General features: G+C 37.3%; 1 protein-coding gene across 2 annotated transcripts; it reads left to right on the top strand.

The window, feature by feature from the left end:
- The first annotated feature begins 4,803 nt into the window (after positions 1–4,803).
- On the top strand, positions 4,804–16,290 carry nuggc.1 (nuclear GTPase, germinal center associated, tandem duplicate 1). Of its 2 annotated transcripts, XM_037088348.1 has the most exons (23): positions 4,804–4,904; positions 5,407–5,485; positions 6,084–6,196; positions 6,372–6,419; positions 6,548–6,586; positions 6,911–6,944; positions 7,711–7,803; positions 8,089–8,179; positions 9,114–9,330; positions 9,474–9,701; positions 10,161–10,367; positions 10,489–10,664; positions 11,329–11,422; positions 11,514–11,601; positions 11,757–11,878; positions 12,167–12,340; positions 12,434–12,591; positions 12,768–12,885; positions 13,530–13,638; positions 13,749–13,882; positions 14,094–14,175; positions 14,314–14,395; positions 14,539–16,290. In XM_037088348.1, the coding sequence occupies exons 2-23, from the start codon at positions 5,419–5,421 to the stop codon at positions 14,582–14,584; spliced, it is 2,520 nt and encodes an 839-aa protein (XP_036944243.1). In that variant the 5' UTR covers positions 4,804–4,904; positions 5,407–5,418; the 3' UTR covers positions 14,585–16,290. The 2 variants fall into 2 exon arrangements, with proteins under 2 accessions (XP_036944243.1, XP_036944244.1); XM_037088349.1 differs by lacking the exon at positions 7,711–7,803.
- The last annotated feature ends 2,976 nt before the right edge of the window (positions 16,291–19,266 follow it).

Here is a 19,266-nt window from a genome sequence, read left to right as displayed (position 1 = left end):
ACCGAAAGAGACGCCCGGCTCCTAACTACCGTCCAGGACAAAGGGTATGGTTATCAGCGAAAGATCTGAACCTTAAGGTAGCCTCGAAGAAACTAGCTCCGCGATTTGTTGGTCCTTTCCCAGTCACCAGAAATATTGGTCCAGCAGCGGTTCGTCTGCGTCTGCCTCGGTCCCTTCGAGTTCATCCCACATTCCATGTCAGTCAACTCAAACCAGTGAGAGAAAGCAGGATGGTGCCTACCACCACGCCCCCACCACCACCCGAGGTCATCGAAGGAGGTCCGGTGTATAAGGTCAGACGGCTATTGGCAGTCCGGAACAGGGGCCGAGGCAGGCAATACCTGGTTGACTGGGAAGGATATGGACCTGAGGAACGTCAATGGGTGCCATCCCGACACATCGTAGACCCACAGTTAATAACTCTTTGTCTTCCCCTGTCTCCGTGCCAAAGTATTTCGTCTTCATGTCGTATGCCTAAGCCCTTTGAATCCACAGTCTTGATCGTCCTTATGATAAGTATTATTCTTGGTTTATTTATCTGTATTTTTTGCCCTCTCTTGAAGAGTGATTTTTTGTTGTAATTTTCTGGTTAAGGTTTTGTTTGTAATTTGAGATTTTCTAGCCCTTTTGGTTTTCCTCCTCGAGAGTGAATTTTTGTTGGTTAATTTTCATAAGATAGAATAGATAAGTTTAATAGCCCTTGTGCTTCCTCTTCGGAGTGTATTTTTGTTGTAATTTTCATACTTTGATTTTGATCCTAGTTCAGTGTAGTTATCCTCCTGCGGGAGCGCTTTTCGTTTTCTGTGTTCTATGTTGTTTGTCTTGTGTCTGTCTCAGAATTTTCATAGCTTTTTGTTATCATTCATTCCTGAGAGTCAAAGAATCAGATTAATAAAACTTGATTGTACTTCTGCCATACTGCATCTGAGTCCTCTTCTTTCGTCCAAGTCTGACAGACAGGGACCATTTCAGAAGAGGCCTGAGTAGCTGATGAGGTTGATGGCTCCTCCTCATCCTGTGTAATGGGGGTGGTGGGTGGCTCATCTTGAGCAGTGGCAGAGGATGCTCCAAAATATTTCAGAAGTGCCCCTGAAAATGCATCAACAGGCTATAACTAAGCACTTACAAAACAAAACATCCATAAATGCAAATTTCATAAAAATGCCCTTACATGCCAAATGTCTGATCACATATTAAATTAGGTCACTGCTTCGAATTCTATGCTTTGCACACTATGACTAATGTATTGTGGTTAAACTTTCCTTTGTCACGACATGGAGTTGTAACGTTATCAAATGGCAAGTGTTCCGTCTTTGAAACTTTGTTAACGTTACATGAGAAAATTGCATTGGCTACAGGCCCAACGTTAACCGAAATGATCTAAATAAATAATTACTGTACTTTTAACAGTTTAGTTGCAAAGCATAATCGAATGGTGAAGTAAACTGTCAGATTTATTAAAACCGAATTATTATTTTATAGGCTAAGCATAGCAAATAACAAAGCAAGATGGCTAACAAACGTTTAAGTTATAGCCTAACGTTACTAACGTTAACCTTAACATTAGCCCTTGATACTGTTATCATAGACAGGATATTGCATACCTTTATCCTTTGCTCGTTTCTCCTCTTCTTCTTTTCTTTTTTTTCTGAACTGGGCACCTGATGGCTTTGACCGCTTTCTGTCCATCTCTGTGTTTATTTGGCAGGGCAGTCCACAAATTCCCATCCCCCAACATTGGCACTCGCGACCAAAAGTCAAGACCAAACCAATTCACCTGGGTGACCTCTGAATCGCCTTGGCACCTATTTTTATTAGTCATTTCTCACGATTCATAAAAGGTGCAGGATTCATGGCCTGCATTCATAATATTATGAATGAGATTTGCTTTGTTTGGAAGAAAGTCAAGGTGTGACTGGCAACTAATTACATTATAATATTGTACTATAAATGGACCCCCCCACGCTCCCCCTTTACATTGCGTTTCATTTAAAAGACCCAGAGGTGAACTGTCCCCCCTGAACCCCTCCCCTTGGCCTTTCCCAGCATCTCTGTGCAGTGTGCATAATGCGTCAACTTCTAGGGGCGCCTGCAGCTGCAGGGGGCGCTAATTTGCCAATTTCTCAAACAGCCGATATTGATAATGGAAAACCGTTTTGCGGCGCCTATAATTTTTTTTTTTTAAGCGGTCGTGCCGCCCCATACGTTATGGAAAAGAGACGCCGCCCTGGGCGGCTGCCCGGTTCGCCCATGCCCAAAACCGCCACTGCATAGATGGCCCATAAACTAGGGATGGGCCTCAAGAGGACTTTTTTTAATCCTGCTTTTTCAGCTTAGATCCTTTATAAACCAGAGATAAAGAAAAGTGTGATTGCTAAGAGGAAGAACAATAATATCAGTGACATGATATCAGTCACTTTATACAACAGTAAAACAATTTGTGTTTAACAGGTGATGAATCTGGTATTCTTTAAGGGTTAATTACTCTTCAAGATAAATAGTTTGCATCCTTTTGCACGGCTTTGTCTGTTTTCAGTGTATGCAAGTCATGAGTGATGTGAACATCTGGTAGGAACTATTTAGAATATATATAAAGAAATGACTTTACTGAAAAAAGTTAAGCCTTCTGATAGGTCTGGTTTTGTGTGATTTGCAAAACAATAATAATGACAAAGTACTACACAATAACACAATAATTCCATATGAAAATAAAACAAAAAAACTCTGTAAACTCCATCTCTAGCCATATATAAACCATATCTAACCTGTTTATTCATTATCAATCATATCCATACGGTCTTTCATTGACCAACAGATTAAGAGAAGAGCCCAAACAAAATACATTTCACATTTAGTTTATTAGTTTTATGGTGAGATAACACATGAGTGAATAAATCATCTGGTCAACTGGTTGGTGTAAAACATTTTGCAGGTATTCATGTTAACAAATCATCACTGACTGATGCAAGAAAATGGAAAATGTGGCCATGAACAGGGTTGAGAATCATTAGTGTTGTTTAAAGACTATTTTTCAAAGCTGAGGTTAATAAATACTCTCATCAGTTCATGTGTGATAATTGTGGCTGACTGGGTATGCATTCAGGCTAGATCCTCTTCTGGATAAATGATCAGATCACAACGGTTCAGGCCACAACTGATAAATGATTTACGACACACTCTGTGTTTAAAAGTGACTCACCTTGTATGCCCTATGGCTTATTTCCACTTCAGGATAAATGTTTGAATTCTATTAGCATGTGTGTGTCTGTTTTGGACATATGCAGCAGTTATGACACTGCTGTAGATACAATGTTCCAGCAAGTTACAAAGTATACGTATACATGAACTATTTCAATACACAAATTGCCTTGGAGAGAAAAGGGCGAATGTTAAAGAATTTCAAACAAAATGTGATGCTCTTTGGTGCAGAGTTCATAAAGAGAAACAAATAACCAAGGCACTCCTCTGGTACAAAGGTTAAAAGCCTTTATTGAGATGGCGAATAAAGAACTAAAAGTTCTATCTTAAAGTCATCTTTATTGAGATGACTATTTATTGAGAAATAGTAATCTCAGTATCTCAGATCCGTAACAATTTGGCCAGAGCCAAATATCTCTTTTGAACACAGATGGCTTCTGATACACTGATAAAGTTGTGTTCTCTGTCAGCACTCTCAGGCTGTGTATTGATCTCAATATGTTCCAAAAACTAACCTCAAGTGAACCATACCATGTGGTCGCCTCTCAATGCTGTATAAGAGACAACATCTAGATGACAATACACAAGCAGAGGGTTAATGTCAGAACTGTCCAGCTCAATATTTGAACAGGTCTAAGTGTACGTCAGCAAATTTTCACGTCACAGTCAGACTGAAGGCTTTCGTATTACAGTGTCTTCTTTGAGCTTTAGAGAGAGTTCCAACTCATTATGTCGCTGTCTGGTCAGCAACATCACTCTTTTGGTTTGCTCTCACTGCTCTCATAGAGTTTCAGCTGCAGCAGATGTTTGTTTTCAGCAAAAAGTCTGTGAAAAACACTGCACAGTACCTGTTCAGCACCAAACAACAAACACAGTAAGCAAGTAGCAAGAAAAAATAAGCCTTTTGGAAACACTAAACCACTGACCTTCATTTACTGATGGGTATTCGATTCAATTTCATTTTACGTACATTTTCCAGATTTTAATCGACTATAGTCTCTATTTTATTTCACCATGTAAAGTACTGTTGTAGCCCTCAATAACCTTAGATAAAGAAAATGCTTATATTATATACGGGCTTGCAGAAACCAAACACGGTGACATGAAGAAAGAACTCTTGAGGCTCTCTGCACAATGTAGCTTATCATTGTAGCGTTAAGTCTGAATGCGAAGGGTTTAGATTCAGAATGCAAGATGATGATACTTCTCCCAACATTCAGTTTTAACCTTGACTCCTGTTAGAATCAGACAAATAGTCAGATGAACCAATATTGTTTAAGCAAATTATATATTAGCTTTGAATATAATAAACTAATCTAGGACATAAAATAGTTTGAAATATAGAATAACACACTTTGATTCAACATCACCCCAAATAACCAGCAGGAGACCCCAGTGCACCAATAATCAGAAAACCCTGTCCTGCCGTTCCGTCCTTTTAACAGAGGTGGAAAAGTTACTAAGTACTCTAGCGCAGTACTTAAGTGCAATTTTGAGGAACTTGAAGTTTGCTATTTCTTTTTTATGTTACTCCACTCCATTAACACATCTGTATTTACACATTTGAAGTGATCATGCTGAACCTGTTTCATGGGCAGAGAGGGCAGAACGTTGGCGATGGGTGGAGACGATATAAAAGGAAGAGCTCAGAGTTCAACAAGCACAGGAGGAGTCATGTTCAAGCATGAAAGAGGAACAGACTAAATGTAAGTACAATAACTTCAGTGCATCAAATTAAAAACTAAGAGATAAACTAAAGTTGAATATCAGGATAAAATGCAGGAAACTTACTGTGTTATTTTGTCATTATTTTGTAGTAATAACCATGTAATTATGTGATACAGATTTATTATGTGCACATAATGTTGCTACTTTAAGTGTTCTTTCTTAAATCTGTACTCTGTACACCTCAGCCTCTTTATATCCTTTATTGCAAAGCTTTTATAGTGGTAGGAGGTAGTGGAGAGCAAAACAAAGATATTTTCAAATATGTTCAATTCAGCAGGTCTTTTCAGTTGTCATAGAATTACATCATCAAACATCCATGAAATCTTCTTTTTATTAACTATGGAAATGAAAACAGCATTTTTACAAAATTGACTTTTTGATGGCTTTATTTGTGGACCTCATGTTACTACAGTGAAATTACATAAGAACTTTTCCTTTGGTTAAACTTGATTGCTTCTATCATGGTTGTTTACCTTCTAGTTGCTGTTGATCATGGATGATTTTGTCCGTAACAAATTAACTGAGTGGGGCCTCAGTGAATATATCCAAACATTCAAAGGTAAAGTATTTCAGTGGTTATTTGTTGGATACAGATATTATTGTATTGGTGCTGGCTCAAAACTGGCATAAGATGACAAGTATGACACAGAGCAGCAGAGTTAAAAATCCTTAATTCAAAAGTAACAGAGATTGAAACTAGTTAGGTGAACAGAAAGGCAACATTACCCAGGTACAACACAACAAAGTCCAAGAATCAGGGAGGAGTTCAGGCAATCAGGATGAAAAGAAACAGGAAACAATGAACGCTGGACAGTCTGACGGAGGGCAAAATGAAGTGGGCCAGTGTCAATACTTAAATGTTTTATGACTCACTATGTTTCATCCATTTCTAATTTTTTGTTTTGTGAGTGGCATTTATGGACTACAACTTGCATTCTTCTTTCACAACCCTGTGTTGTATAAATGTGAGCTTAAAAAAAAAGCTTAAAATACAATCAAATGAATAAGTAGTCAGCTTGTCCTGTGAGGCTGTAACACTTTTAGCAAATGTAAAATAAACACTGTTTCACTATTTATTTAAAAAACATTTCCACAGCAGTTTTAATAATTCTCATTTCTGCATGAATGAAATTCACATGAATACTTTTGGATTACAGATGAAGGCATTGATGAGGAAAGTTTTTACTGCCTTGATTTTCGAGACATTGATAACTTGATATCAAAAGTGGGAAGAAGGGCAATATTCAAGAAAAGACTCATGTTGTTAAAGGTAATGTTCTGCACCATGAATATATTTTACTGTATTTGTTCTCATTAATCTCAATAATAAAGATATATGTTTCTATCACTGACAGGAGCATCAACAATGCTCAATAATGATGCTTACAGGCAGAGTTATAATACTGTATAACATTTTGGATTGCAACTATTTTGTTTTGTTGTAGGGAGAAGAAAACACAACATACCAGGAATCAATTGACTCTCGTCCTCAGGTAAGTTACTGCGACTACAGTCTGACACAATTTTGTATCTTTGTATATTTTTTATCACATTCACAAGGGTTGTTTCAATATCTGCTCAAAACATGACTGTCATCTTAGAGTTTTATTTTCTTATGCAGTTTCAACAAGAAAATGAAGAAGCAGCTGGATCAGATCAGGTAAAGATCACTCTGGATTTCAGACGAATGTAATCAGTGAACTTGCCTCTTCTCATGCTTATGCAACTAAGTAACTGAATTGGTACTGAGACAACATCATTGTTGACTGAAGAAGTGAACAAGTGATCACTTGTTATTCCCTTCCTGGTCTCTACTTCCCAGCTTTTTGTCAGGCTCATCCCAGATTGGCTGAGAACACAAATACAGATATTGTTGTGTGAATTGTAAAGATTGTTGTTGAAGCCTGAAACCCCTGTTAGAAGGAAAAGGCCTGTGTATCATTTCCAGATCAAATAAAGAGTCAACATTCTTATTCATTCTCAGGTTTTGCCGTTCACCAGTGTCACAAAGGATAAAGGTTGGTATCAGTTTAGTATCTGATTGATTACATGAAGTGTTCATGCTGATGTTTTAAAGATAGAAATACACTGCCTGGCCAAAAAAAAGGTCACATACTCTAATATTTTGTTGGCCCACCTTTAGCTTTGATTATGGCGCACATTTGCTGAGGCATTGATAAGCTTCTGCAATCTCATATTTATTTCTGTCCAGTCTTGTATTAATTTTTCACCAAGATCTTGTATTGATGATGGGAGAGTCAGATTACAGTGGAAAGCGTTCTCCAGCACATTCCAAAGATTCTCAATGGAGTCAAGGTCTGGACTCTGTGGTGGCCAATCCATGTGTGAAAATTATGTCTCATTCTCCCTGAACCACTCTTTCACAATTTGAGCCTGATGAATCCTGGCAGTGTCATCTTGGAATATGCCTGCACCATCAGGAAAGAAAAAATCAATTGATGGAATAACCTGATCATTCAGTAAATTCAGGTAGTCAACTGACCTCATTCTCTGGGCACATAATGTTGCTGAACCAAGACCTGACCAACTGCAGCAACCCCAGATCACAGCACTGTCCCCACAGGCTTGTACAGTAGGCACTAGGCATGATGGGTGCATCACTTCATCTGCCTCTCCTGATTTATTTGGCCAGGCACTGTATCTTTGAGTAAACCAGATTTTAATATCCTGACAGGAACATTTAACAAATGTATCTATTTATTTATTTTTAATGCATTACATTTTGTATGTTAAAAAAAAAACAACAACAACAACAACGATAAGGAAAGAGAAAGCTGGATCTTCAGGGCGAGTCCAGCAAATGGCTTTCACCACCTAATAAACGTCAACATGTCGGGGGACTGGTGTCATACACAGGTATTTAAATCACTTTTTAAACAATTAAAACATACAATATGGTGAAAACTTGTTATGTAATGGAATCATTTAACATCTGTTTCTGTATCTTGGCCAATACTTCTGATCAGAAAACCTCAAACAGTTAAGAGCATACATTTTATGAATGCCCTTAATGTATATTTAACTGCATGTATATATTTTTTACTGGATGACGTTTTCAACCTTGCGTCATGTGGCCACAGTATGAGCCTGATGATAAACTCTAAGGCATCCTCAATCAAGTACCACTTTGCACTCTTACAGAAGAAATCATATTATCTGGTGTGAAAAGCATCATGAGGGTTGTCCAACAGAGGCTACCTAACCAAGACAGCAACATCATTAGGTTCCTTAGGTAAGTATTAAGCTTATTAAGATTTTAATATCAAACATTCCTTGTTATATGAGCCTCTACTTTTGGCACATTTTCAGCTCATGCATGCTTTCAGCAACAGAAAACATTAAACAGTCAAAATGTCTTTCAGTGCGCTTATAATCACTGTCATACCTCTTAAAAGATTAAGCTATTTTCTAGAAAACCTTTACCATAGAGGATGAATGAGAGGCACAGGATCAATAATTTGCATACTACTGCTACAACGTTTACTACATTTACATTTATATTTAGGGCATTTAGCAGACACTTCTGTTCAAAGCAACTAACAATAAGTACATTTGTGAGAAACCAGAGAGAAACCAAAACATATCACCGTCAATAAAGTAAGAATGAAAAAATTGAATTTTCAAGCCCTCGTCTGAGCATAGTAGCTGCTATCTATCAAGGATAGCTTAAGTACATAAGTGCTATGATTTGAGTACTAAGGGCAGGAACAGAGAAGTGCAGATCAGTTTTATGAAGGTTGAGCTCGAGGTGGTGTGCAGTTGTCGAAACTGAGATGTGCATTGCAACTTGGGTATGAGAACATGGGGGGAAAGAGAGGAACAAATGGCTATCGTCTGCAAAACAGTGGTAAGAGAATCCATAGTATAGTAATAATATAGTGAAAACAGAAGTGGTCTTAGTACTGAGCCTTGAGGGACACCGGTTTCCAGGAAGAGGGGTTTGGTCAAGGAGCCATTCCATTTGCCCTGAAAGGTGCAATTTCTCAGGTATGATGTAAACTTGGTTAGAGCAGAGTAAGCGATGCCAAGTTCAGCCAGAGTGGAGAGGAAGATTTGGTGGTTGACTGCATCAAACGCAGAAGATAAGTCAAGGAGAATGAGGACTGATGAATTGGATCAATTAACAAATATTTAAACTAAACTTTAACTTAAATCTGTTGCAACAGGAATAAAATCAGTGACTTGGACACAGACAAGAGGGTCCTGGTTGGTGTCTTTGGTAAAACTGGGGCTGGAAAGAGCTCTTTGATAAATGCTGTCATTGGAGAGAAGAACCTTCTGCCTTCAGGAAGCATCAGTGCATGTACCTCAGTCATGATTAAAGTGGAGGCCAACATGAAGAGTCCAAAGTACGAGGCGGACATTGAGTTCATCACAAAAGAGGTAAAATTAGTTGAATATGTGTAGATCCAAGATTTATTTGAACTAGTTGGAAAATGATGAAATAGATGCAAAAAGATGTATTAGCACAGACATTATTAAGTTAGACATTATTATTAAGTTAAACACAATCATTTATATTTTAGGAGTGGAAAGACGAGTTGTGGTCCTTGTTAAATTTCCTTGGGGATAATGCAGATCAGGGAAATGATCAGGAAGAAGAGGAAGATTATCGTGACATTGATGAAAAGCTGTCAGCAGTGTATGGAGAGGAATGGAGAAACAAATCCCATGAAGACCTCATGGATAACAAATACTTCAAAGAAATTCCAGAATTTGTCAAATCCAGGAGGAAGATTTTGACATGTGAATCAGTAAGTGAGATAAAACATTCTGTTTACATGGTTTATTTCATAATGTGTTGATGATGTTCTTGCAACATCATGATTAATGTTGCTCCAGGACCATCATTTAAGCGCCAGCTACAATTCAGATCACATCTTCATTAACTGATTTTTAATGTCTAAACAAACTACATAAACAAACTTCATTGTCATGACACAATAACCAAATTGACCTTAAAAGGACACACAATTTCATACTGTTTTACTTTGTTTATATTTGGCGGACCCTGCCATGTTTCTAGCTTCAAACAAGGGGACCTTATTTTCCTCCTAGACTTTTGTACATGTGGTTAGAATTTGGCAACACATTTAGCACTTTGGTCTGTAACATTATACTGTGTACCACTGCATGTACCAGTACACACAGTAAGGAATTTGTCTACCAGTATCTGAATGAATTTATATAACTGCTTTTGTTATTTGTTTCAGGCTAAAGAGCTGTCTGCAAAATGTGTTAAATACACAAAAAATGACTCTAAAGACGAAGACGGTAAAGACAGAAAGAGATGGTATTGGCCACTAGTGAAGTGTGTGACTGTCAGGGTGCCTAAGAATCATCTTCTCCAGCATGTCACAATTGTGGATCTTCCTGGAACTGGTGACCGCAACAAGAGCAGAGATGAAATGTGGAAATCGGTAATTTAAATGCATGCACTGCTGTTTAATGTGCATTACTACTGAAAACTGTTACATCATATTATTACAAAGTACTGATAAAGTATCTATTCATAGTAACCTTGGGATTATGTTCCTTCAGGTTGTTGGAAGTTGTTCCACTGTGTGGATTGTGACTGAACTTAATCGAGCAGCAGCAGAGAAAGAAACCTGGGAGATCCTGAAAAGTGCCAGCAGCATCATGGGAAATGGTGGAGAGTGTCAGCAGATTCATTTTATCTGCACCAAGTCGGATCATGTTGAAGATTCAGATGATCAGTAAGTGATTTAACATGCCAAAGTAGATATTTAAATACTGTATCACATCTGGGGCGGCTACAGCTCAGGGGGTAGAGTGGGTTGCTTAGTGATTGGAAGGTCTCTGGTTTGAATCCTGGCTCCCACTGGCTGAGATGAGCTGCATGTCAAAGTGTCCTTGAGCAAGATCCTGAACCCCAAATTAACTTTGCATGGCAGCCTCTGCCAACAGTGTATGAATGAATGCTTTATCAGTAGACTGGAAAAGCACAATAGAAATCCAAGTCATTTACTTCCAAATTAGACAATCAAGGAAACCAAGACCTCAAAATGAGTAACAGCAATAATAATATCAGGGATATGACCCATGGGGACACAGTTTGGTCAATTTGTGGTGCAGCAGGGAAAAAAAAGAATGTGTAGTATTAGTAGTATAGTATAATTTTGTATCATTAACTTTGAAAGATGTAAGATTCAACAGTAGTTCATTAGTTCTGTTAGATTCTTACTGTAACAAACAGTGCAGTTTGATGTTGAATAATAAAGTGTTACCACTTAAGATATGAATTATAGAAACAATAATAACAAGTTTACAAAAAGATGATTTTGACAGGAAAGAACACTGTATGCAAAAACAAACTTTATACTGTATGATGTTCCTCTTCATACAGATCTTTTCTTACAGTTCAGCAGCTGGTGTCCGTGCACTCATATTTAAAAAAAACATGGAAGCCAAGGAAGAAGTGAACAAAGAATTCAAAAAACTAAACAAGGTTAAGGTGAGTTTTATAGACAGACTGAAGTCTAACCAAAGATTGTCTACAACTGCAAGCCTGGTTTAAAACTGTTCAATTTTGTTTGTTTTATCAGAAACATTTCAGTGATGACTGTTTCAAAGTGTTCACAGTGAGCTCCAAAGAGTTTCTCAAGAGAAAACATCTAGAACCAAATGAAACTGGTAGGAGAAGTCTCCATATATGAACACTTTGTGGATAACAGAACATGTACAGCTCAAATACATTCAGTATATACAGAAATTACTTATTGGACTATGACAAATACATGTAAGTGTTAAACACAAATACATGGAACTGCATTTTTTCATTTTTACAGAAATACCCAAACTCCAGGAATTTCTGCAAGATCTCAATGACTGTCACTCAGAGACATTAAACTATGTGTCTGGAGCTTATGGGATTCTCTCTTTGATTCAAGGGGCCCGCAGCAGAGACATGGTAAGATGATTTAATAAAACATTTTATAATTTTCTTCCAATGTCTTAATATTTACAGTAACTCGTCAGTAACTAAGTCAGTGCAACTCAGCAAACAGACTTTTGTGTTGATTTACTTATAATTCTGATTAAAAATTGTGATGAAAGTAATTTTTACCTTCAAGATAGCTCTTTACCAGATTTTCAGAAATAAATATGCATATATCAAACATTGTACGAAAATAAACTGCAATCACTGAAGCATTATGGTTTCATTAATTTAAATACTGAATGTGCTGTTTCATTTCAGGCTGGCAGTACAGCAGATGTGTGCAAAGACCTTGAAGAAAAAATAAGTCATGAACTTGAAAAAGTCAGAAGACCCATTGAAGAGGCTTACATGACTTTTGAAAAATGCCTGAGTGAGGGGGTTGAAAAATCAGAAAGCTCATGTGACAAAGTCTTAAAGTCCATCTTACAACCTGTATGCATTTTAAACATTATTATATCAAAACAACTGATTTTGGTCTTTATATGAATATTTTAACTGTCTTTTCATTTTTCTGTTTTGTTTCAGAGAGGAGTATCAGGTTGTGCTTTTCACAAGACATTGAAGTGTGTGGTTGAGAACGGTGGTGTCCACAAACCAAAAAAAAAGAAACCAATAAACCTCAATGTCAAGTTAGCTTCATACCTGACTGACAGCATTGATGAGGAATTCAAGAAGACCTTCCCGTAAGAAATGAATTGATAAGCATATATAACAATATGTAGACTGTACAGAATTAAAATTATTCAACATACAGTTAATATGATTATGTCCGAAAATACATATGTACAAATTTCATTACTGAAATCCAAACTTGTCAGTGCTTCCTTCATGAAACGTACAATTTGTTAACATGTTTCAGGAGTGAGAGAAAACGTGGAGCATTCAATGGGGTCATCAATACTTTTTCCCTTGACACGGAGGAGCTGATTCAGAAGTACAAAGATGTGGAACTGCAACTGATATTTCTCAAGACAGAGGTAAAATATGAAAACAATACCATCCTATTCATTAGTCCTTTGCCAAGCTGTTTGTCCAGGAAAAACATCCTTTTAACTATCATCCATTCACTGCATTGCTGTGTCAGTTACACATTCACGTGTCAAAATATTACCTTGGCATTAACAAGTGAATTGAATACATAATTACTCAGTAGTCACATCCATCTTCTTATTTTCAAGTTCCTTTATGTTATCTCTCACTGCACATTATACCATGTACAATATGTCCCATTCATGATCCGCAACCAGGTGGCATTAGACATGCTGGAAGCCCACAGACACAAGATTTCACCCCAGACACATATTAATGTTGCATCTATATTTGTTAGGTTTCATATGCAAGAACAACATATCAAAACAAAAAAGGGCCATTAGAGAATTTCCCTCACATTGCATAGCTGTAAAGTTTCATGACTGCATCTTGCACACTTTTGATGTTATCGTGCTTACAAAGATCTGTCCACAGACGGAAACTCCTGCCAAAATACTCAAATCACTTCTGCTGTAGTTACCATAACAATAGGTGTCCCCAGGAACACGTTTTGCTATGACACACACACACACACACATTCTACAAGTTGAAAACTTGTAGAAAAAGAATGTTTCCTTCCTTTTTCTCCAAGGAAGAAAAAATTAAGAATGTACTCAACAAAACCATCCGGGAGTACAAGAAAACAGTCTACAAGAGTCTGACAACAACAATCGAGGAAAGCATGCAGGACTGCTATCAACGTAAGATAGAAGATCGTGACATATACAACCTGGTAGTATAATAATACACATTTACATTGTTAACATAGTGCAGGAAATGTAGTTGACATGATTTCTCTGTTTTATTGCAGAAGCAGCAGGATTTAGAGGAAAGGACTCACTGAAAAATATGAGGGACACTATCAAGCAGCATGTACATTCTTTAAAAAACAGCATGTTTGAGCAGGCTAAAGATACAATGCTGGGCCAGCTGAGAAGCTTGAAGGTTTGTCACATTCTGCTAAATCCAATCATGATATAGTCAAACATGTTGTACAGCACATCTTTATTTTCATCAACAATTCTAGGTCATCTGTTTGTTTTTTGCCTAGTCTGAACACTAATGTAGACGAACAAATCACATAGGATTAATTTTAATATTGAACACTTTTTGACAGTATGAGTGATAACTAATAAAGTTTCTGATGCTGAATTAGGTGTTCATCCTCAAAGCACTGGAGGAAACAATGCAGAAATCAATCGAGCTGTCACTCAAGACAGATGATTACTCACTCCCAGGTAAAGGAGTTGTATCAAAGTAAAAATGATGAATGAAAAGACTCTAAATGTAAATATTGTAAATTGAAAGTAATGCCAATACATTTCCAACATGGTGCACTTGTTGTGAAACAAATGGGGTTTTTTTTGTTGTTTTAGATTTCAAAGTGGAACTTGCAGAGGTGAAAAAACATTATGATTACTTGAAGAAAACCCAAGAAGAAGAAACACCACAGATTTGGTAAGACTTTTGTTAGATTGTTCACATGATGCACTGATTCTAACTTGTTTTGAATAATGCTAGCAATGTATTTACTCACAGTAGCAGCTAGTTACTGTTCAATGTCTCAGTCTTGATGTTTGTCTTTTTGGTGTATGGTTCAGTTTTGCTCAGCAGGGAGAAGCAGCAGACGCCCCAACTATCAACTAAAGGTCCCTGCAGACCTGCTGCATAGAGACAGGAGGCCTCTGAGATTTGGCCTCAACCATTTATGTCAAGTTGTTATCCCTGTTCCCTTTGAGGGTTGTATGTTGAGTTTGCTTGTGTCGTATAAACGACTTCCCCTTTCTTCATTGGTTCAAAAGATTTCAAAGATCAAAAAGTCACCAGTCTTCAAGGCTGAGTGCAATAGAACTTTATTTGCCGGCAAAAAAGAACGGGATCAGACACAGGCAAAATCCAAGAAAAACCAAACTGACCCGAACATCCTCTTTTAAATGCAGAAAAGTGGGTGTGGACATTCAGACAACATGGCTTCAACCAGTCACTATTCTGCTTAATTTCTGCTGACACTGTTATTTCTTTATGGAAAAACACCACATTTTCTTATGGAAAATCCCCGTACCTCTTGTGGAAAAACCCAGTATTACCTTCTGCGCTTGCGCAAAGATTGGCGTAGGTGCAGAACTGCATGTCGACCAGTTGCTCTTCGCCTTGCTTTGGTTTTTTTAAGAAGGTGCTCTCCCTGTGTCCTTATCACTGGCTCTTAGAAACTCTGGCCTTCAGGCCTTCAGTTAACTCCCTTTCTTGATGCATATATCTGATCACTCTTTGCACTGTATTTTTAAACTTAATGAAAGTGTTACATATTTAGTTATATGATGTTATGCTTAGATTTGTGGTTACATTTTCACACTTGACATTATCTGACTATAGCAGCTTTAATCAGCAGATGCACCTTTCAGTCAGCTGGTGCCAAGTAGTATGTTTCAGCAACCCTTTTACACTTGTTACCCTTTGTTTCTTACTTTTATCATTATAACACTTACTATCAGTTACCATTAATCACTATTTACTGCCTGTGGTTATTTTATACTGACCACTATCTACTTACTATGGTTATTTTACACTACACTTGTTGTAAATTTCATTCAGGGCGATTTTAAGAAGTTTGTTGTTGTTTATTTCCAGAAAAGGACATTTTCACTTTTTAATTGATTGAATCAGAGGCAGACAGAACATCTGTGTGTGTCGCCCCAGTCACATTTAAACCAAGGACGTTGCGATTTCATTGTACTGGTCCTAACCACCACACCATTATGATAGAGACATAATGTTTTTCAATTTTTCTCTTTCTTGAGTATATTTTGTATGTTATTCATTCATGTTCTTATTTTGAGTTCAGTAGTTAACTTTTTGTTGAGTTTAATGGTTGATTGGGATCAACGCACTGCAATTTAAATGATTTTTTTTAATTCATGGGTGTCATTAAACCCTTGAACCTTGATTACAAGCTATAGGTTGGATATGACATGAACATCAGGCTTTTAAAACAAATGATCATAAATTACCTTTTTGTCTTAATGTCAAATAATTGTTTCTGTGTGTTCATATATGCAACATAGAGAGAACTAGATGACTGTGATTGTTTTGTTTTAATCTACACTGATTTTTGAATGCATAAATGTACTTACAGGTGACAAAGGAAAACCACAATGAATGCATGGAGATACATGACAAATGCAGAATCTTTCTGTCAGGACTCGGGGGGTCATTGAATGATTTTATGAGAATGGAAATGATGTAAATCAATTTAACACCTGTAGGAGACAGTTCCAGACATCCTTTAAAGTGTCACCAGTTTTTTTAGATTTTGTATGCTGTTCAATAAAGTTCTCTTCTGAGTAAAAATGGCACTGGTTGTTTTGCTTATTCATTGTTAATGTTGCCATTGAAGCACCCGAAAGCTGCTCAAGGTTCTCCCTGACATTTGCTTTTATTGTTTTGGTCCTCATTTTGTAAATGAAGAGAAATAAAGTGTCACAGTCTTGAAGTTGTTCATCTTCAGAACTTCTTTCATACAGGGCAACAATGTTCAGCCGTTTTTCTGACAATAATTAATCTGCATATCTAAACAGGTTTAATTGAGGCATGTTGTTGTTAATTTTGGAATAATTCTAACAGCAGGTATTTTGTCATGTTTGTTCATGGTAGAAAACGGCCACTTGCTGTCTGCTGATGCAAGAAAATGGAACATGATGACACATAAATGGGTCATAAATAGAGATGGGCTTCGAGAGGACTAAAATTCTGCTTTTTCAGCCTAGATCCTTTACAAACCAGAGGTAAATTGAAGTGTGACATGATATCAGGCAACCAATTTTGCTGGAAAAAAGTTGTAAAAACTTTTGGCTCAAAATTACAGAAATGAAAAATAAGATTTAGAATAGTAATGTCAACCATCAGCAACAACATTGTGTAGTGTATCATAAGTAATATAATCAATGATTGGTGTGAAATATTCTGCAGGTATTCATTTAAACAAAACATTGTTGACTGATGCAAGGAAATGTAGCTGCATTTTGTTGCTTTAGAGAGTTAATTAAGCAGTTAAAGGTTGGTCATAGACAAGACTAAAGAATGAAGACAAAAATAAAGGCACAATAATTACTGTCTTGAAAACAGAAGAAAGAAACTAATAACTTCTCAATATAGTCTCACTGTCTGAACTGCTACAATACTAAATGAATTGTTTCATTTCTGGCTGGTTCAAAAGTCAAAAAGAACTATGGAAGAGGCTTGTAAGGCTCTAAAAAATGCCTCATTTAGGGAGCTGAAAAATAAAAAACCACAAGTGGTGGTGCTGACAAATATTAATTTGCATAGTTGCATTTGCATTAGTTTAGGCGTGTTGTTATTCATTTTGGAATAATGGCAACAGCAGGTATTTGTTCATGTTTGTTCATGTTAGCAAACTGCCACTAGCTGCCTGCTGATGCAAGAAAATGGAACATGTTGACTCACAGATGGCCCATAAAGTAGGGATGGGCCTCAAGAGGACTTTTTTAAATTCTGCTTTTTCAGCCTAGTTAATTTATAAACCAGAGATAAAGTAAAGTGTGATGATGATATCAGTGACATGTTATCAGGCAACCAACACTGTTGGATATTTTGCATCCTTTTCGCATGGTTTTGTCTGTTTTCGGTGTATGCAAGTCATGAGTGATGTGAACACATGGTAGGAACAATTTTTATAAAGAAATGACTTTACTGAAAAAGTTATGACACAATGCAACACAGTAACAATAATTCCATCTGAAAGTGCTCTAATGAAGAGAAGAGGAGTGCTCTAATGAAATACTTTTCACATTTAGTTTATAAGTTTCATGGCGACACAACAAATGAGTAAAGAAATAAGCCCGAACTGATTGGTGTAAAAATTATTTGCAGGAATTATCCCCAACATACCTTTGTAAAGCTCACTGGTTCTGGCAGAGTTGAGCCCAAACACATGACAATGAGACAGTCAGCGTAGCAGGGAAACTTCAGTTTACTTAAGTTAAGGCAGGGTCAAAACCGGGAGATCAGTTACACAGGCAAACAAATCCAACGAGGGGCAGGCTGGGTATCCAAGGTCTGAAAAATAGGCATGCAGGTTCAAAACAGGCAGGTCAGGCAAAAAACAGGATAAGGTACACTTAGCGACAACACACAAGAGAATCTGGCAGGAAACAGGTGGAAGTGGACCAGTATAAATATTGAGGAACCCATGAGGGAATGGCCTGCTGGTGAGGAGATGGGCAGGGAAACCCAGGTGAGGGAAAAGAGTTGATTGCATGGCAAGAGAAAGTGGCAGGATCTGAAACGACAGGGGAGTTAATAAGACATGTAAACAAAACCAGATGAAAACAAACAAAAGAGTTAGTGGAATTCGTGACATGTTATTATTATTCAAATAACTCCTACATTATCACGGAGCGGGTGTGATGTGTGGAGCAACAACATTGCCCAACAGTTATAGTTGGAAAAAAGTTGTTTTTCTGTGGGGAAAGAATGAAGACAAGAATAGAGGCACAATAAAAACTGTCTTGAAAACAAAAGAAAGAAACTGATAAGTTCTTAGTATAGTGTCATCGTCTGAACTGCTACAATACTAAGTGTGCTGTTTTATCTCAGGCTGGTTCAAAAGTCAAAGAGAACAATGGAAGAGGTTTGTCAGGCTCTTGAAAAGTGCCTCATTGAGGAAGTTGAAAAATCAAAAACGTGAGAAAATGCTGTTTGTATTAAAAACTTATTTCATACAGGGCAACAATGATCAGCTGTTTATCTGACAAATATCAATCTTCCTATCCAAACAGGTTTAGTTGAGGTGTGTCGTTGTGTCGAATAATGGTAACAGCAGGTATTTGTTCATGTTTGTTCATGTTAGCAAACTGCCACTAGCTGCCCGCTGATGCAAGAAAATGGAACATGGTGACTCATAGATGGCCCATAAACTAGGGATGGGCCTCAAGAGGACTTTTTTAAATTCTGCTTTTTCAGCTTAGATCCTTTATAAACCAGCGATAAAGAAAAGTGTGATTGCTTAGAGGTAGAACCATAATATCAGTGACATGATATCAGGCAACCATTTTAACAGTAAACCACTCTGTGTTTAAGGTGGTGGATCTGGTATTCTTTAAGGGTTAATGCAATAGTTTGCATCCTTGTGCATGGATTTGTCTGTTTTCAGTGTATGCAAGTCATGAGTGAAAAAAAAGGTTAAGATTTCTGGTAATCCATCACTGTTAGGGACTCACAAGTGATGTTGTGAAACACCCTGTGTTTGTAAGTGAGCTCAACTTGAAGAAGTTAGAAGTGGCTCAACTTGTATGCCCTGTCGTGGCAACTGA

Source organism: Acanthopagrus latus, chromosome 23 (genome assembly GCF_904848185.1).
Source record: "Acanthopagrus latus isolate v.2019 chromosome 23, fAcaLat1.1, whole genome shotgun sequence".
Lineage (NCBI taxonomy): Eukaryota > Metazoa > Chordata > Actinopteri > Spariformes > Sparidae > Acanthopagrus > Acanthopagrus latus.
Note: the sequence above shows the minus strand (reverse complement) of the source record. Positions and strands in the feature narration are given on the sequence as shown.

What these genes read in the sequence shown, in the direction of transcription:
- nuggc.1 (XM_037088348.1), top strand. Translation starts at nt 5,419, where the DNA reads ATGGATGATTTTGTCCGTAACAAATTAACTGAGTGGGGCCTCAGTGAA. An exon ending in CAGTGTCACAAAGGATAAAG is followed by an intron (nt 6,945 to 7,710) that starts GTTGGTATCAGT and finishes AACAACGATAAG; the next exon opens with GAAAGAGAAAGCTGGATCTT. An exon ending in TGATATTTCTCAAGACAGAG is followed by an intron (nt 12,886 to 13,529) that starts GTAAAATATGAA and finishes TTTTTCTCCAAG; the next exon opens with GAAGAAAAAATTAAGAATGT.